This window comes from Camelus bactrianus, chromosome 17 (genome assembly GCF_048773025.1).
Source record: "Camelus bactrianus isolate YW-2024 breed Bactrian camel chromosome 17, ASM4877302v1, whole genome shotgun sequence".
Lineage (NCBI taxonomy): Eukaryota > Metazoa > Chordata > Mammalia > Artiodactyla > Camelidae > Camelus > Camelus bactrianus.
Genome location: NC_133555.1, coordinates 3,294,508 through 3,311,393, shown reverse-complemented (window position 1 = coordinate 3,311,393; position 16,886 = coordinate 3,294,508). Strand labels below are relative to the sequence as shown.

Below are 16,886 nucleotides of genomic sequence, written 5' to 3'. Positions count from 1 at the left end.
CCCGGGGTCCCAAGGTTTTGAGAAGGAGCCACCAGAAGAGACTGAAGAGGGAGGAGAGAAGATGAAGTGAGTGTGAGAGCTTCCAGCCCTGCTCCCTCGCTGCCTCCCTCCCAGAAAAGGAACCAGACAGCCACTCTGCCCTCAGTACTCAGTTAGCTGGTCTCAGACCAATCCTGCCTAGAGAAGACCCAGGGGAGAGAGACACCGGGGTGCACGCTGAAGGACAGGGCGGATTTTCATAATCCGAAAAGAGGCTGGGTGTTCCAGGCAGAGGGAACAGAATGTGCAGAGACCCAGAGGCAGTTAGATGCAAGCTCTCTGGGAGCTTGGTAGAGCCCAGTTTGGCTGAGCTTCAGAGTATGGCGGGGATGGGGGGATTACAGGATAAATCAGAGCAGGGGTTTCCTCCTCTGGGTGAAGCTTAACTTTCTGACTGTCCAGAACCCAGCATGGATGGAACTCCTGGACCCTCTGCTGCCTCCTGAGTCCCTCTGGGGGCTGCATGAACCTTCTCTCTTCTGTACCCAGAGGCTGGAGGTCACACCCTCCACACCCTGAGTTACCAACGCCCAGGACCTCCTGGCAATCTGCTGGGCCTGAGGATGACTCAAATGCAGAACACCCTTCCAGCCGAGATGCTAAGAGTTAACTGGGGGATGGGGAGTCACAGTGACAGGAGGAAGAGATTTTTAACAGCTCCTGGTGATAGAAATCATCCCCAGCCAGCCCCATGGTACCGGTTTATATTTTCCCTCTCTATTTTAATTAAATATCTGTCACTCACACAGTCATGCTGCGGCTCCCTTGTCAGCTATGCAGAGGTTAAATCAGGAGGGGCGCTGCGAGGAGCACTGGCCCGGGAGTCAGCAGCTCTGGTCTTCCCTCCTGCCTGGCTCTGCTGCTGACTGAAGGTGAGGCCTTGGGCCAGTCCCACCCCTCCTCAAGCCTCAGTCTGCACATCTGCAGAGTGAGGGGACTGCACCAAACAGTAAGTGCTTCCGCTCTGGCTGGCTGCAGCCTATGGCACTCACAGCTTTCCTGGCGATGTCACCTGACAATCCCGTCTTTAGCCCCTGCGTCTGTTTCAACAGCAGTTCACTCCGCTCCCCCTGGAACTCTCATAACCATATGTTCCAAGAGTAATTATCTTCCAATTTCACCTTCCAATTGCATCTTAATTTAACTTTCATTCTGGGTGCCTGCTGGAACGTCCGAGCCAAGCCTGATCATTTCTAATTAGGTTGTTGTTAAGCTAGTCCGGTGACCCATGACCTGGAGGGCCCACAGCATGGGACAGAGTGGAAACCACATGGGCCCAGGGCTCAGACAGACCTGGACTCCAATGCCAGCTCTGCTGCACATCGGCTGTGTGGTCTTGGGCACATCACTCTGCCTCTCTGAGCCTTGGTTTCTTTCCGGTAATAAAATGGAAGAAATACCCCCTTTTTAAAATAAAGCTGTTGAGTCCAAGGGAAATAACAGGTCTAAGATACCTAATTAAGCCAAATTGCAAAGATTTCCTGTGAACCTACTATGTGTTAGGCACTGGATCAAAAAGCAGGCTCTCGGGCTGGACAGTCTGTTTCAGTCCTCTCTCTGCTCCTCGTTAAGTCAGTGACTATAAAAATCCCTGCAGCTTAGTTTTCCCACCTATAAAATGGGAACAGCAGAAGCATTCACCAGAAGGTTACTGTGAGAACTGAACTGCTACAAGTAAAACACTTAAAAGCAGCACCTGGTTCAGTATTAGCCGGTAATTTATTGGTCACTTACAACGTGCCAGACACTGTGTGAGGCACCTCACAAGCTCTGTTTAATTCAATCATGAGAACTCAATGACAGAGGTCTTATTATCTCCATTTTTCTGATGAAGAAACTGAGGCATAGAGAGGTTAAGTAACCTGCTTCAGAAGGTCACATAGCTAAGTGCATGGTGGTTCTGAGATTCGGTCCCACAGAGTCTGTAAACCACTACGTTACATGAGCAGGACACCCAGAGCACGCCATACAGAAATCATTCTGTGAGGCCTGTGATTGCCAACGGACTTAAAAAGTAACCAGGTTTATGCTGGAGGCAAATTACAGGATGGCTGAACCCAAGAGTGGTAACTGTTGGGACTTCCTGGGACCAAACCTGCCTCTCAGTGTATTCCAGCTCACTCCATCCCCCAGATTCTCAGAGAAGGGAGGGCTTGCCCATGCCTCATGCAGGGAGACGTGGGAAAACTGGACCAGCTCTCACTATTGTTTCAGAGCGAGTTTTATTAGGAGTGTAGGAAAGAGCCAGCCTGCCTCTCTCCAGGCTGTGCTAGATGAGGCAGGAGGCGACCTTCTTCCTTGGAACCCTGCTCCAGCCTCTTCCACTCCCCAAAGGTGGCACCCCGTTCCCACCCCCACCCCACTATTCTGCGACCAAACTCATCCACTGGCCAGGTGTCCACATGCCCAGCAACACAGGGCCTGGACACAGGGAGGCGGCTGCCACAGTCCTAAGCCCCCAAGTGTCTCCTTTGTCAGCTCAATGCAGCCAAACGTCTCCCATCTGCACCTCACTCCTAAGACAATGACTTTTTTCACTAAAAAGATTCTAAAAAGAAAAAGCCCACAACACACATACACACACTCAGGGCAGCAGGATATGGTTCCAAGACAGCCAAAATGGTGGCTTCCTGTTTCTTTAGGGATGTGTGTTTTGGAGTATGGCTTCGGACAAGGGTGTTGGTCGGGGAGGGAGCTGCCTTCTACTAAATTCTAAGAGAAAAATATTAAGAGTGATAATCGCTCCTTGGCAGGCAAATGAAGTTAGCTGGGACTGCAGACTTGCAAACTCGCCTCGAGGGAACTTTCTGCCCTACCCGTGGAGGAGTCACGAATCCCGAGAGCTGGGTTCCAGGCACAGCCCATCTCTGAGTCTCAGTTAATAAATCTGTTAAGTGGCACGCCTCTGGAGGGATCGCTATTTACTGTCAAACGCATTCTGGATTTCGCGGGACCCCTGACCTGGCAGAGTCAGATTTGCAGGGCAGAGAGACACGAGGGCTGGGAGGGAACGCCCGGAGTGCGGCTCGGCCTCGGTGTCCCCCAGGCGTTTGGTTCCCGGGGGCGGCCCAACGAGGGCTCCAGGCCAGGGCACAGTGGGGGGGGGGGCGCTGCGGAGGGGTGTGATAATTTAGGGCTTTTCAGTTCCACCGGAGAGCGAGCTCCAAGTCTGGGGATCTAGGAGAGAGAAGGGAGCAAGGAACCTCTTAAGGGCGCGCCGCGGGGGAACTGAGGGACCAGGAACAGACTCCAGCGTGGGCAAGAGCTCGGACGGATCCTGTTGGCTACGAGGGGCCTCGGAGGGGCCAGCGAGGGCCAGGCAGGGACCCCTGAGGAGCAGGCGTGAGCGTTTCGGGGCGCGACCCAGCCGCCTTTGCGAAGGGAGCGACCTGCGTGGCGAGCGGATCCTCAATGTGGGGACGGCGGTGGAGGGGGGATAAGGCCGTACGGGCCGGGGTGCGGCCTCGCCGGGGCTGAGGAGGCGTCCCTGCGGCCCCCGACGTCCGCAGCCTCCGGGGCCGGGGCACTCGGGACCCGCCCAGCCCTCGGCCGGCCGAGGCGGAGCCGGGCGGGGAGGTCGGGGGGCAGCTCGCTCCGGGCGCCCCGCGGGCTCCAACTTGAGCGCCGGGCCGGGAGCCCCTCGCGCGTCCCTCGGCGCCTGAGGCGGCGCGGAGCCTCCTACCTGCTCTGTTCATCTTCCAGCGCGCGGAGCCCGGGCCGCCCGTCGGTGCGTCCGTCCGTCCGAGCGCGAGTCGGCGCGCCGCCTCACTCCATGGCCGCCCCGCGGGGCCCGCACCCCCCGGCGCCCGCCCCGCCCCCAGCGCGCGCCGGACTCGGCTCGGCGCGCAGGGCCAGTGGGGGCGCGGGGCGCGAGCCTCCGGGGCTGGGCGGGGCCGGGAGCCGTGGGGGCGCGAGCGCGGGGCGGCGCGAGCGTCGCGTCCACGCGGGACTCGGCGCGGCGCGGGCCTCCGGGGGCGGGGCCGGGGGGCGCGAGCGCGGCCGGGGGGCGGCGGCCGGGGCAGCCCGAGGCGTCGCGTCCGCTCCGGTTCCCGGCTCCGCGCGCGGCGCTCCGGTCGCCGCGCCTCTGCCAGTGTCGCCGCCGCGGCCGCTGCGCCTCCGCCCCCTCCTAGACGTTTCCTCCCGCTCCCGGAGAGGAAGGCTTTTTTTTTTTCCCTTTCTGCTCTGTCAGGGATCGAGGGAGCCGAGGGGCGAGGCGCCCCCGCGCACATTTAAAGGGGCCGTGGCCGGGGGGAGCCCGGACGAGTATGGGGCGGAGGCAAGGGGGAGCCGGCGAGCTGGGCTCCTGGGGACTTCCCGGTCCCTTCGCCCAGCGGACCACCTATTACTTTATTTTCAACCTTGGGCTTTCATTCAGTTACGGGCCAGGCACCGTGCTGAGGGCAGAACAAGACAGCCCCAAATTCTTCCCACCTGGAAGTTAGATGGGAGGTTAGTGGAGACACAAGACAAATAAGCAATAAACATCATTTCAGTGTGATGAGGGCCTTGAGGGAGACAAACCAGTGTCGTGGGGCAGAGCAGTGGCTCTCAGCATGCCGACCAGCACGGTAACTGTTACAAATGCAGGTTCTCAGTACCCTCCCCAGACTTACGAATCAGAAATCCCGTGCTTAACAAACACTTCAGGCCCTTCTGATGCAAGCTAGTTTGAGAAACACTCAAGTAGAGAATGAGTGATCACGGAAGGCCTCCCTGAGGAGGTGACATTGAAAGAGAGACCCAGCGGATGGGGAGCCTTTCTTTGTTCACTCAGTGCACACCGGCCAGTGCCTCCTTGGGAACAGGCCTGGTGCTGGGTGACACAGATGACTCAGAACATGCCTTCACCCTTGAGCTCCCATGGGATTGGCCACACAAGCACAGGCAGTTCTGCTTCTCCCAACAAGTGCTGGGATGGCGACGGGCATGCACAGGAGCTTGTGGCAATGCAGAGTGGAGAAGTTTCCAGCAAAGGAAAGGCCTTCCAGGTAGAGGGAATAGCGTGGGCAGAGGCTTAGAGGTGTGAAAGGCACCGCCTGTTGGAAGAGCCTCAGGGGTTTGGCAAAGCAGGGAAATAGAGGGTGGCAGCATCTCTGGGGCACAGAGGGGTCGGGGTGAGCGGTGCTTTGAGCGCCATACAGTCAGCCATTGACAGCTGGGGGCAGGACCACGTCTTCCATGGATAACTGGCAGCTACACTCGTGGAACATGTACTGTATGCCTGGCGAGGTGCTAAGCTCTGGATGTGCCTGTTTACACATTTAAGCGTCACCACAACCTCATGAAGCTGGTATCAAAATTCTTCCCTCAGGAAACTGAGGAAACTGAGTTAAAATGAGCTTTCCTGACTGTTCTTGCCCTGGTTGCTCCATGCCTGCCTATCCAGAGCCCAGCTCAAAGTGTGGCCTGTAGGGATGGGGTGCGCAGAGGTGTGGAGCTCAGCAGTAGGGCACGTGCTTAGCATGCATGAGATCCTGGGTTCAATCCCCAGTACTTCCATTAAAAATAATAATAAAATAAATTTAAAATAATTTTTAAAAATAAGTTATTTAAAAATAAAATTTTAAAAGGTGTGGCTTGGTCATTTGGTAGTTTAGTTGTGAGTCCACCGTGTGCCAGGGTGTAGGCCTTCCACAATTCCAGAGCTCTGTGGGAGGGGCGCGGGGCTGGGGTATCTGGATTCATGTTAGGCAATTCAGCCAGTGTCTCCACTATGTGGAAGTTGGGGGTGTACATGAAACACACCCCCTCACTACCATCACCATCCTTTCCTGTCCCCCAGATGGGGAAGAAAGGCCCAGAAATGACCCCTCGCCAGGGTGATGGCTCCAGGACAGGGGCTGTGTCTGCTCTGCTCACCCTGCAGCCCTGGCATCTAGTGTAGAACCCAGCACCTAGTAGGTCTTCAAAAATATATATGTTGTCCACAAAAATGAAGACCTAGGACAGAGATTCAAACAATTGTTTGGGATCACTTTGGTTTTCTGGGATTGAAGGTGGCAGAGGTGAGGATTTTTGTGACTTTGACCAGCTGTGCCAGGAGCTCGCGAGGAGGCAGAATTCCGAATGGACACGAGGCACTTCACAGCCTTGGCTGTCCTCCCTGAACCCAGACACCTCTGGTCCAGCCTCCGGGCCAGGCGGTCCCAGGTAACCAGATGTTCTTGCTGCGGAGATGAAACACCTCACTGCTCTGAGCGAGGCCTGTGGAGCAGCAGCAGCAACACCATCGCTCGGGCACTTCTAACAAACGCAGAGTCCCAGGCCCCACCCCAGACCTGCCAAGCTAGACTCGGCACGTTAGCAAGGCCTCCAGGTGATCTGCTTGCACGTTTGGAGAAACATTAGGAAACTCACCTCATTTCTTTTTGGCCAGATATGCTGCCAAGGTACGCAGAAGCAGAGAAAAGACAGCCCAGTCCCCCAGGTTCCCACTGGGGTGAGAACTCAACCCTCTGACCGCTGTCTCTTTATTCAGACATTATTGGAAGGCTGGTAAGTTTCTGGCTATCTGGGGGCTGGCAGCCAGCAGATGCAGATAATTAGGTGCTCACTAAAAATATATAATTTATAGGAAGGTCTGATGCGAAGTGTTTCATGAGCCAGTTGGTGCCTGACACACAGACGTTCAGTGCACGCAGACTGAAGACAGGGGTCAGTACATCTCAGTCAGGTAACGTGGAAAGGCTCTAAGGAGGGGAAGCTCTTCCCCGTTGTGAAAAATCTCACATAGCGTTTCACACTCACCCAGCACTTCCATATGCCTAGCCAGGTTTGGAGGTTTGGTTTGGCTGTTTTCTTTTAATGCCCACAGTATGGAATCAGGCTATGAACACTTTCAGGCAAGGGCCTAGAGTGTACTTCAGTTTCTCCAAATTCAGGAATGAATCTGATCCTTTGAAAGGAACTTTTCATCTCTGAGCCTCCCCAGAGTCCTTAAGCCTGCAGCCTTTTGTGGAGAAATTTTTTTGCCTCTGGAACAGAAAATAGATGGCAAAATTTGTGCTCCCCAGACAGGCTCTTAATAAACTTTATGGATCCCTGCGTGGGAGTGGTAGCAAAGGTGATGGAGGTGATGAAGGAGGTAGGGAGGTGTTGGAGCGAAGGAGGGGCAGAAGCAGCTGTGGAAGCCGCGGTGAAGCTGGAAGGCGTGATGTAGTTGGCGGTGGAGGCAGTGGGACACCCGGGGGTGGTGGAGATGGGGCACTTGGGGGAGACCGTGGAGGTGGGGGCGGTGGCAGAGCTGATGGCAGAGAAGGTGGGAGGTGTTTGAATATGGGTACAAATGAGTGAGTGGACAAATCACTTCGATATTTGAGGCAAGAAAAAAGTTTTAAAAATGGAGACCGTTCCTGGGAATTAGCAATAAAACCCAAATAACCTAAGACCCCCGAGGCAAGAGCTGGAGAGGGAGGCCCAGGTAATTCAATCAACGGCACTTACCCTTCCCCGCAGGGCCTGCGGAAAGAAGGGGGGGCAGGAAGAGACCTCAGTGCTTTGCTAAGACCCTGCCACGACTGTTGAATTTGGGATCTGAGGCTCAGCGCAAAGTCTGCTTAAAAAGGTCGTCACACCAGTGGCAGCTGGGAAAAACCCCAAGTCTGAACCTGTTCAGCTGGAACCACACGGTGGTGTGGAATGATGGGCTGTGAAGCTGAAATGCTGAGTCCTTTGTTCGCTTGGATGTGAAAGACCAGAGGGCTTTACAGACGGCTGGTGCTAACGCTGGCGGCTGGATTCACTTGGTCCCTGTAGAACGAGCCACAACCGCTCACTGAGTCTGGGGACGGCGGTACCCGCTACACAGCACCTGACCACGTGGGGGTGATGACCATCACTGCTCTGGTTTTGAGCTCTTTTCACACACCTGTTCTTCCCAAGAACCCTGTAAAGGGATGGTCATCACCCCACTTCACACATGGGAACACTGAGGCCCAGTCAGGGGAAGTGGCCTGCCCTTACAGTCCAGCCAGGAATCACACCCCGTTCACTCTGAAAACGTGCTCTGAGCTCTTAACCACCAAGCTACGTGGTTTTCTCTGCGATGGGCACAAAGTCTGCCAAGGTTTTCGTGGGGTAGGTGTTATGCTCAACAGATCAGGAAACTGTGGCCAGAGGGGAAAATAACTGGCCGGGGGGTCCTACGGTGAGTCAGGGGATGCCAGTGCTGGAACCCACACCTCCTGACATCCAGGGCCAAGTCGGAATCACGTGGAGCCTGAAACCTTGCACCTTCTCCTTGAATTTTGTTTTCCTGCAGGAGCCCAGCAGGGTGGGGGTGGGATACCTGCAAGGCAGATCCACAGCAGGAGTCGGGCCTCCTTGACCAGCCTCTCCCTCTTTCTTCCTTCCTATCTGCCTTGGATGGTCAGATTGGCCAGCAGCTCCCAGCTTCCCAGTGATGGCTGAGCTCACATCTGCAGGAACATGGGCAGGGGAGTCCGAAGGGGCCCACGCTGTTGCTCTGAGATGTCCATAGAAGAGCCAGGTGGGAGCCTCAGAGCCTGAGGCACGTGGTGGAAGGGCCTTGGAGGGTGCTGAGCTGCGGCCACAGTGACACTGGGGACAGTGATGAAGGCTGATGACTAGGGCCCCCTTTACATGCCACTTGTGATAATGTGATTGCATCAAGATCTCCACTTCACAGATGAGAAGACTGAGGCTCAGAGAGGTCAGAGACTTACTTAAGACTCTGAGCCGGTGGGGGAGTCTGTCTGTCCCCAAGGCCTGTGCTGTTGACATTATACCATATTTGTCCAAGGTCAGCCTGGCAGATCAGGACCAGAATCCTAGGTGCCCGGCCTTCTTTCCTCCCTCTCTCCCTGCCTCTCCCCACCCCCACCGCCACCTCCTTCTTTCCTTCCATAAAAATGCAGAGTGCCTCCTCTGTGCCAGGCACTAGGCCAGGTACGGGTAAACAGGCCAGACGCACTCCATGCCTCCCTGAGCCCCAGGGCGGCTGCGGAAGCAGGACACCCAGTGGCAAATTACCCATCAGTTTGATGGGAGCACTAACAGGGGAACACAGACCTCCCGATCCCCCTCAGAAGCCTTTAGACCCTGCCGAGGGGTGACGGAATCAGAGCTGGCCACCGCCGGACCCTTTAAGACCTGAGGCCCCTCCCCACTGAAGCCCCGTCCTGCACACATGTGCACACACAATGCAGCGTAAAAAATCAGGACCCTCCAGGTAGACAAATGTCTCCTGTCTTGTTATGATCCTTAGGTCTCCTGGGTGAACCACCTCCCTGCACACAGCTTGGGTGACCTTGGATTGAAACCGCTGGAATCCAGCCCCCGTCCCCACCTGCCTGCAGCCTGGGCCAAGCGCGGCAGCAGCACCGAGCGTGGCCGTGCTCTCCAGAAGCAGAGAGCGCTCGGGCTCTGTGAGCCCCACTGCCACGCCTCCCAGCCGTGCAGGGTCACGAGCCACACTGCCCTGGGTGTGCCCCGGGCGGGAGGGCACGTCCCAGCCTCAGTTTCCCCAGCCTAGCTAGTAGTATTTGCTGGGCACTTCTTTGGTGCGCTCGGTGAGCGTTCTGCATATGTTAGCTCACTCAATCCTCTCAATAAACCTATGGTGAAGGCAATGCTAATTACCCCATGTTGCAGGTGGGGCCACCGAGGCACAGAGAGGCCGAGGCATTCTCCCAGGGACACACAGCTGGTGAGCAGTGGGAGTTCCACCCTGGTTCTGGGCCGGCTTTCGTGCCCAGTTCAGCTCACTGCCTCCCGGGAGGGACATGATAAATAGTGTCTGCTCGTTAAGTGAGACATCTTCTCTAAAGCATTCAGGAGGGAGAGGAGGACACAGAGGGCACCCAAGAAGTGGTCGTTGCCACTGACACATCTAGTACCTGGTGGTGTTCCGTCAACGTTACTGATGGGGTCCCCAGACCCCACAATCAGAGGGGGAGAGGGACAGGGCAGAGCACCTGTCCCTGGGATGGGTGCGAGTGGGCAAGGTGGGGTGCCCTCAGGAGCACGGGGTGGGGGAACAATCACGGTTTTGTTTCCTGAGATGGGGGCTCTTCCATAAACTAGGGCCCAAAGCCAGCCACCTTCGCACCCCAGCAGAGTCCCCCTGGATTTCCCAGTTTCCACAAGGAGCAGGTATGCCTTTTGTCTCCAGGGATAAAATGCATGTTATGAAAAAGGAAATGATCCTGGCTCCGCAGCCTCTTCGGCTGTTGACTCCCAGGTCCCCTGGATGGCTCACCCCACAATGCCGCGGCTGTGACATCTTCCACTTCAGGGCTTAGCTCCGCTTGAAAGTAACTGAGTTGCCTTCCTGGCTCCAGGAATGGGCAAATATCAGCCAGACACCTGCCAGGCTCCAAAGACTGGTTCAGTTCACGTATCTCCCACCCCAGCTCCCACCCTGCACACACCCGGGCCAGGCACCAGCAAGGAGGAGCCAGGTTCCACCAGTCACTGGCTGTGGCCCTGGGCAAGACGCTTCACTTCTCTGCACCTCAATTTTCTCCCCTGTAAAATGGGAACAATGAGACCCTTCCCTCGGGTTGTGGTGAGGATTAAAGGAATGTTAGCCCCCCTCTCTTCCCTTTCCTGTCCTTGAACTCACAGTTTGGTCCAAGAAAAGGGCTTGGGTCTGCTAACAGTGACACAGTAGAGCTGAGGGCGACAGCAATGGACTGAACTGGGCTGAGGGACAGGAGGAGGGGCAGGGACATTGGGCTGGGCTTGAAAGGTCAAGTGACATTTTCCAGGTGGAGGAGAAGGGTGGCCATTCCAGGTGGGGATGCAGCCCGAGCAGCACCTGTGGGGCTGGAAGAGGAGGCAGGGTTGGGCCGACGTGAGACGTGTGCTGTGGACAAGCTCTCCGAGGGCCGGCCAGAGTCTGGACTTTACCCTGTAGGTAGGTAATGGGGAGGGAGTGACAGGGTCAGACCTGTGGTAGCTGGAGAGGGAGGGGAACCAGGGGACAAGCCTGCAGGTGGGATGACCCGAGGAGGCTGGGGCCGGGGCCTCAAGAGAGATTTGGGCCTAAATTCATGAATGTTCCAGACCCACAGTTGCAGGGGCTCAAATGCAAACTAGGACGGCTTCCAGGAGGAGCCAGGCTTTGCTCTGCACCCCAAAAAAATCACACCCAGCAGAGGGGAGCAGGAAAGGGCATGCCAGATGGTGCGGGAACTGGGGACCATGTGTCTGGTGGGTGGGTGGGGGGGTGCATTTAGGGGAAAGAGGCAGGCAGGGGCCTCAGAGGCCTTTGTCCAGCAGGCCTTTGACTTCCCAAGGAAGGGCTGAGCCCTGGGGGAGGGGAGTCTGGAGCTGGGCAGGGCCACTCGGAGTTTTTATCACCACTGGGTGGGATCCAAGGTCTGTGGAGGAAGTGACCGCCCTCTTCCGGCCAGCCATTTTTTTTTCCTTCTGCTGCCCCTTTGGCTTTTTCCCGAGGCTGCATTTCCACCACGGCCCCTGCTGGCCAGCTGGGCGTGGGCAAGGCTCCACCACACACCCAGCGGCCCGGGTGGCCCAGCCCTCGGCTTCCTGCCCCTCTTTGGGCAGGCTGATTGGAGGAAAACAGCCCTTGAGCCTTCTTCAAAACAGGAAACTGCTCTCCCTGCTTCCTGAAGGACAGGAACTGTCCCCACGGCAACCATGGGACAAAGAGGCCACGTTAACCCTCTGAGGTCGAGGCTGGCTGAGGCCCTCCTTGCCAGCCCCTCGTGGGTGTGGCGCCGCACAGGAGTCAGCCTCCAAGTCTCAGCGCTGTTCTGAGGGCAGGACAGGGCTGGGGTCTTACAGCCCTTGGACAGACGTCAATGTGGAGGTTAACTCAGAGGCGAAGGCTTGGCCGCACGGCGAGTCGAGTGCGGCGGGGCACACGGTGGGGTCCGGCCGTCTCCGCTGAAGTCTTGGCTCCTTGCTGGTTGTACCCTGGGCCGGTGGCTTACCCTTCCCAGCCTCAGTTTCTTCCCCTGTGAAATGGGCCTACGGCACAGGGCTGCTACGCATGTGTGCTGAGGTCCCCGACTTGTCCAACACCTACTACTTGTGAGCTGGTCTAGGTCCCCGTTTGCAGCAGTGACCACAACATTAACAGCAACCTTCTGCCTCGCAGGCTGAGCGCGTACTCAGAAGGCCGACGGCCAACAGGTCCACGTGTCTGTGCAGAAGGGAGACTTGCAGGGAATGACCGAAGCTATGAGGGGGCAGGGGAGTGGAGTGTGGACGCTGGGGGACAAGGACACCTGGGCAGCATTCGGGCAGGGGGCAGCCGGCGAAGCCTGGAGGCGGGAAGGGCTGTGCTGTCGGGGACCAGCAAGGCGCAGGGGGCGGGCGAGTGAGGAGCAGGCAGTGGCGGCGCAGGCTGGTCATCAGAGCCTTTAGGTTTATCTGAGAGCACGGCGGAGCCAGGGAGGGTGAAGCAGGCAGGGCACTATGATTCACATTTTTAAAGATCTCCCTCTGGCTGAGGAGACAGCCAGAGTGACAGGGACTCTTAAAGGAGTGTTTCCTGGGGGACCTTGACCTTGGACCCCGGAGAGACCCGAGTCCTGCGGAGAGGCTGTCCATGGTGGTGTCAGGGGCGTGGCAGGGCAGGGGCCCGGACTTTTCCTGGACCGTCTACCAGGATACACCCTTCCACCCTCCCTCCCGCTCTCGACGCCCAAGGGCGACTGCAAGGATGCCGTGCACGCAGCTCCTGCCCTGTGGCAGCAGCTAGTCTCCTCGCCACGCCACGGCCTCGGAGACCCACCTCACCACGCCCCCTCCCTGGGCTCCAGCCCGCTGACCTTCCCCTCCATCCCAGAGTCTGCCCAGCTCCCTCCAGCCCCTGGGACTTCTCCTGCTCTCTAAAACACCCTCCCAAATTCTCTGGTGGCTGGACTGACCCCCCCTCACCCACCCATCAGGTCTCAAACGCCACCTCTTCACAGAGGCACTGCTGCTCACTGCCCCACCCCTATCCTTCACCACCCCATCACCCAGTGTCTCTTCTTAGCCCACCCTGCACATTCCCATATCCGAGATGGCCCCATTATTGATCTGTTTCCCTGGGTGGTGTCCATTTCCCCACCTGGAATGCCGGCTCCAGGATGGCAGGGCACCTGGAGCAGAGCCCGGTACTCAGTGAGCGCCGCTCTCCTTTCTGCTGCATACCAAAGGGACAGTAGGGACAGAGACCCTCCCCCCTTTCTGGGCCTTGTCACCAAACCCCATTCACCTCCACAGTCTGAAGAAACGGTGGTTTCCCGGCCCGAGGAGTTGGTTGGAGGTGAGGGAGTGAGGGTTAAGTGTTTGCCCTATAAAGGAATGGATTTTGTTCACAAATGCTACAATCACCAAGCACTATGTTGGGGGCTAGTACACCAGGAGGGATGAATCACTATCCCCATTTTTCAGATGAGGAAACTGAGGCTCAGAGAGGCAAAGTCCCGAGCCCAAGACCTCACAGTTGGGAGGGGGCGGAGTTGAGGGGAAACCCGGGCCTGACCCTCCCGAGAGCCTGGGCCGTTCTCCTTAACCTTCCGCAGAGCTGAAAGGGGCTTCGCGCACGGATGAGAGAAGGTGATGGGCTTTCTGAAAAATCTCCGAGGGCTTGTCAAGGCCACTGCCACTGGCCACGTCTCTGGGTTAAGACAGGGGAACACAAACCTCCTGGTCTGAAGAACCCTCTGGGCTGGTTGAAGCACAAATTCCAACGCCCTCCCAGGCCTGGTGCGGTAAGAGTGCCCGTGGATGAAGTGGAGACTTCCCTTTGCAAAACGCAGGGTGAAGGCTGTGGAGGCCCCGTTGTGCATGAAGACTGGGCTGGGAGGAGCACAGCCAGAAAGCCTGAGGTGCTGACTGGGTCATCAGAGGAGCACCCGTCAGTTAACAGTCCAACAGTGTGTGGAAACGTCTGAGGGGGCAGGAGCTGTCCACACCTGCCTTGCTGAGCTGAGGCAGCCCCGCAAAGCCCCTGCCGAGCAGTCAGTTCCAACCTCCTACCTCTGATAACCGCCTGCTTTTGACTTTCCCCACGTCCTCATAGGGCCGTCCTCCCCTCCTGGGACAGCTTTGCAGAGATGGGGGTCACCTTCCCTGATACACCAGCAAGACCGACGATTTGGAAAGAGGCATTTTGATGAGCCACAAGGCCGAGTCCTGATTTATTTTCCCCTCGGAGCTCCGGAGAGGAGCTGCGTCTCTGCCGGCCGGTGCAGAGGGCGGGAGAGACAGCGGCTCTGGAAAAAACGTATTAATTAGCTTAATAAGCGCGTGTGCACCAGTGCGGAGGGACCTGGAGGCAATGTGACCCCCTGTCACGGACACCATCAATTGCTGGGGTGAACCTCCCCCCATCTGAAATCCAGACACTTAAGAGAAGTGCATCAGGCTCAGGCCGGGAGCACCGTGAAAACACTCAGCACTCAGGGCACCAGCGCACTGCCCCATGGCTGTGGCTCCCCCCACTTCTAGCAGGAGCCGCAGTCAACACGCACAGTTCCCTCCCTGCGGGAGCTGCCTCCTAGCCGTCTTCCGACCGGGGGGGCTGCGGGTTGGGGCCTGACCCTCCAGCCCAGGGGGACCCGACCCTCCAGCCCAGGGGGACCCTTGCGGAGAGGGCCTTCTGCACGTGGTCTCATGAATCCGATTCTCTCTCCCAGCGTGATCTGGGGACAGAGCTCCGACAGCTCAGAGGTTGGGACGAGGGTGTGGACCACACGTGGGGTTTGACACCAGCCCCCCCGCCCCCCACCATTTCCCAGCTCTGAGCCTCTGGCAATTCCCTGTCCCTTCTGGGCGTCCCCCTCCTCAGGTATGAAATAGGGCATTTCTAGCACCTACTGTACTTGCCTGTTAGGGGAGATGAAATAAGACACTGACCGTGCCGCGCTGAGCCCGGTGCCCGCGCCTAGTGACTGCTCCGTGTGTTAGATGTAGGTGCTGAGGGCCACTAACCAGGAGCGCCTGGCACAAAGCAGACGCTCGGGTTTGATGCCTTTTAGCTGGGAGACACTTGCCTGTGTTTGTGAGGTCTAACCCACACGCCATTCCTCACTGACTTGACAGTTCGTTAACTAATTTTTAACTACTTATAAATACAGTTTGTCCAGATTTCACTGATGAACAGACAGCAGCATCCAGACCTTGGTCCCCATAGCACAGCGTCCCGGGAGCTGGTCATGCTCTTCATTTCGAAGCCTGAAGAGGCTCTGCTGCCCGCAGGCTGCAGACGCCCCTGCCTACGTAGGCGTGGGCTCGGTGCCTCCTCCCGCTGGCGGAGCAGTGATGCTTTACACACAATCTGTTTAGTCATCACAGGCACCCTGTGTGGCAGGCATGATTATACGCATTTTACAGATGAGGAAGCCGAGGTCCGGAGACCTGCCTGGGAATACACCAGCAGCAAGCAGCCAAAGGTTGTGATCCCGGGTCTGCTGTGACCACACAGCTGGGGATTGTCCCACCGTACTTAACTCAGGCCCGTCCCGACCAAAACGAAGATGACTCCCCCCAAAACAGGGGCAGCTGCAGCACTTACGAGGGTTTGAGGGGCTCCCAGCAGCTAGGGCACCCCCGGGCGCGTGTCTGTAACCCTGGCCTCTCCTCTGAGGTTCACTCAGCCTCATTTACCAGCATCCTCTTTGTGCCAAGCCTTGGAGGGAACCCCGGGGGTCAGACACACTCAGGGAGCAAAGGGGAAGCATCGCTGGTTCCTGCCTCACTCCCAGGCCCGGCGACACTGCCGTGGGACCCAGGGCAAAATGGAAATGCAGCGCCTCCTGTCCGAAAACTAAGAATTTCAGATGGTGACAGCAGAACATGGGGGTTTAAACGCAGCCCTGGGCCCTCCTGAGCGCGGGTCACTGTGCGGCTGGCCCTGCGCACACCAGTGCTAGGAAAGCAGCGTCGCGGAGCGTGCAGCCCCCAGCCTGCACAGAGGAGCAGCCAAACACGTGTGCTGAGTAGCGAGCTCCCCCCAGCTTCCCCCAGTGTCCACACGGACACAGGATCGTGAATTTGCAGATGGGTAAACTGAGGCTCGGGACGGCTTCTGCCTCGCCAGGCCTCACGGAAGCCCGGGTCGCAGCCTCCCGCCTGGCATGCTTGCCCACTGTTCCAGGCTGACCCCGATCCCGACCTTTGTTTTCCCGATCCCAGAAAGAAGGGGTAGTGTTTACCACAGGCTGAAGCTTATTGTATTTTTGTGTTTCCCAATAATTGATTCCAACAGTTCCTACAGACGTCCTGCTGAAGGAAAACATGTTTTGCTCAGTCAACCTTCGACTTCCTCACGGCGCCACAGTGGTGGGGGCCCACGGCCACAAGGAAAGCGTGGGGTGACTTTTCCCTTGGTTACTTTATTTTTTCCATCTCGCTGTCGGAGGACAACAAAACATGTTTTCCTCTTTCACTGAAGGAAATCGGAACTTTCTTACTACTTGTTGCCTAAAATTCATCTTCCTACTTCTGTGAGTATCCTGGACTGGGTGCGTTGAGTGAGCGAACTTCAAAATAAAGGACTGTCCTTTACTTTACTGAAAGGACAACTGTCACAGCCCAAATTTTGGTTCACATGAAGCCATCAGATGCCACTGAAATTCACCTTGGCTTCCATATCAGAGTCTGTGCACGCGTTTCAAGTGGCTTTCTCATTCCAAGTTCTCGCAGGACTAGGCAAACACACACAGAGCCAACACCGTGGTTGAGATGACGGAGTTCACTGCAGCAGACACGGGCGTAGGGTGTGAGGCAGTAGTCAAGAAACTTTTCTCCCCCACGAGCATGTTCAGCTAACCCAGGATCCTCATTCCACTCTGCAGCAGTGTCTCCGTCGTCATAAATCTGGGGGTCCCGCCCAGCCTGGCCTAGCTCTGGACCTTCCGTCC

The 16,886-nt window shown here is 57.2% G+C and overlaps 1 protein-coding gene across 2 annotated transcripts in view; it reads right to left on the bottom strand.

The window, feature by feature from the left end:
• Positions 1 to 3,913, bottom strand: part of FGD5 (FYVE, RhoGEF and PH domain containing 5) — a 104,609-nt gene extending 100,696 nt beyond the window's left edge. Inside the window, exon 1 of one of the 2 annotated variants that reach the window (XM_074344268.1) lies at positions 3,722 to 3,913. In XM_074344268.1, coding sequence (XP_074200369.1) covers positions 3,722 to 3,734 — 13 coding nt within the window. In that variant the 5' untranslated portion in view covers positions 3,735 to 3,913. The remainder of the gene's footprint in view (positions 1 to 3,721) is intronic. The other variant, XM_074344269.1, reaches the window with a different exon arrangement.
• Positions 3,914 to 16,886: the final 12,973 nt, after the last annotated feature.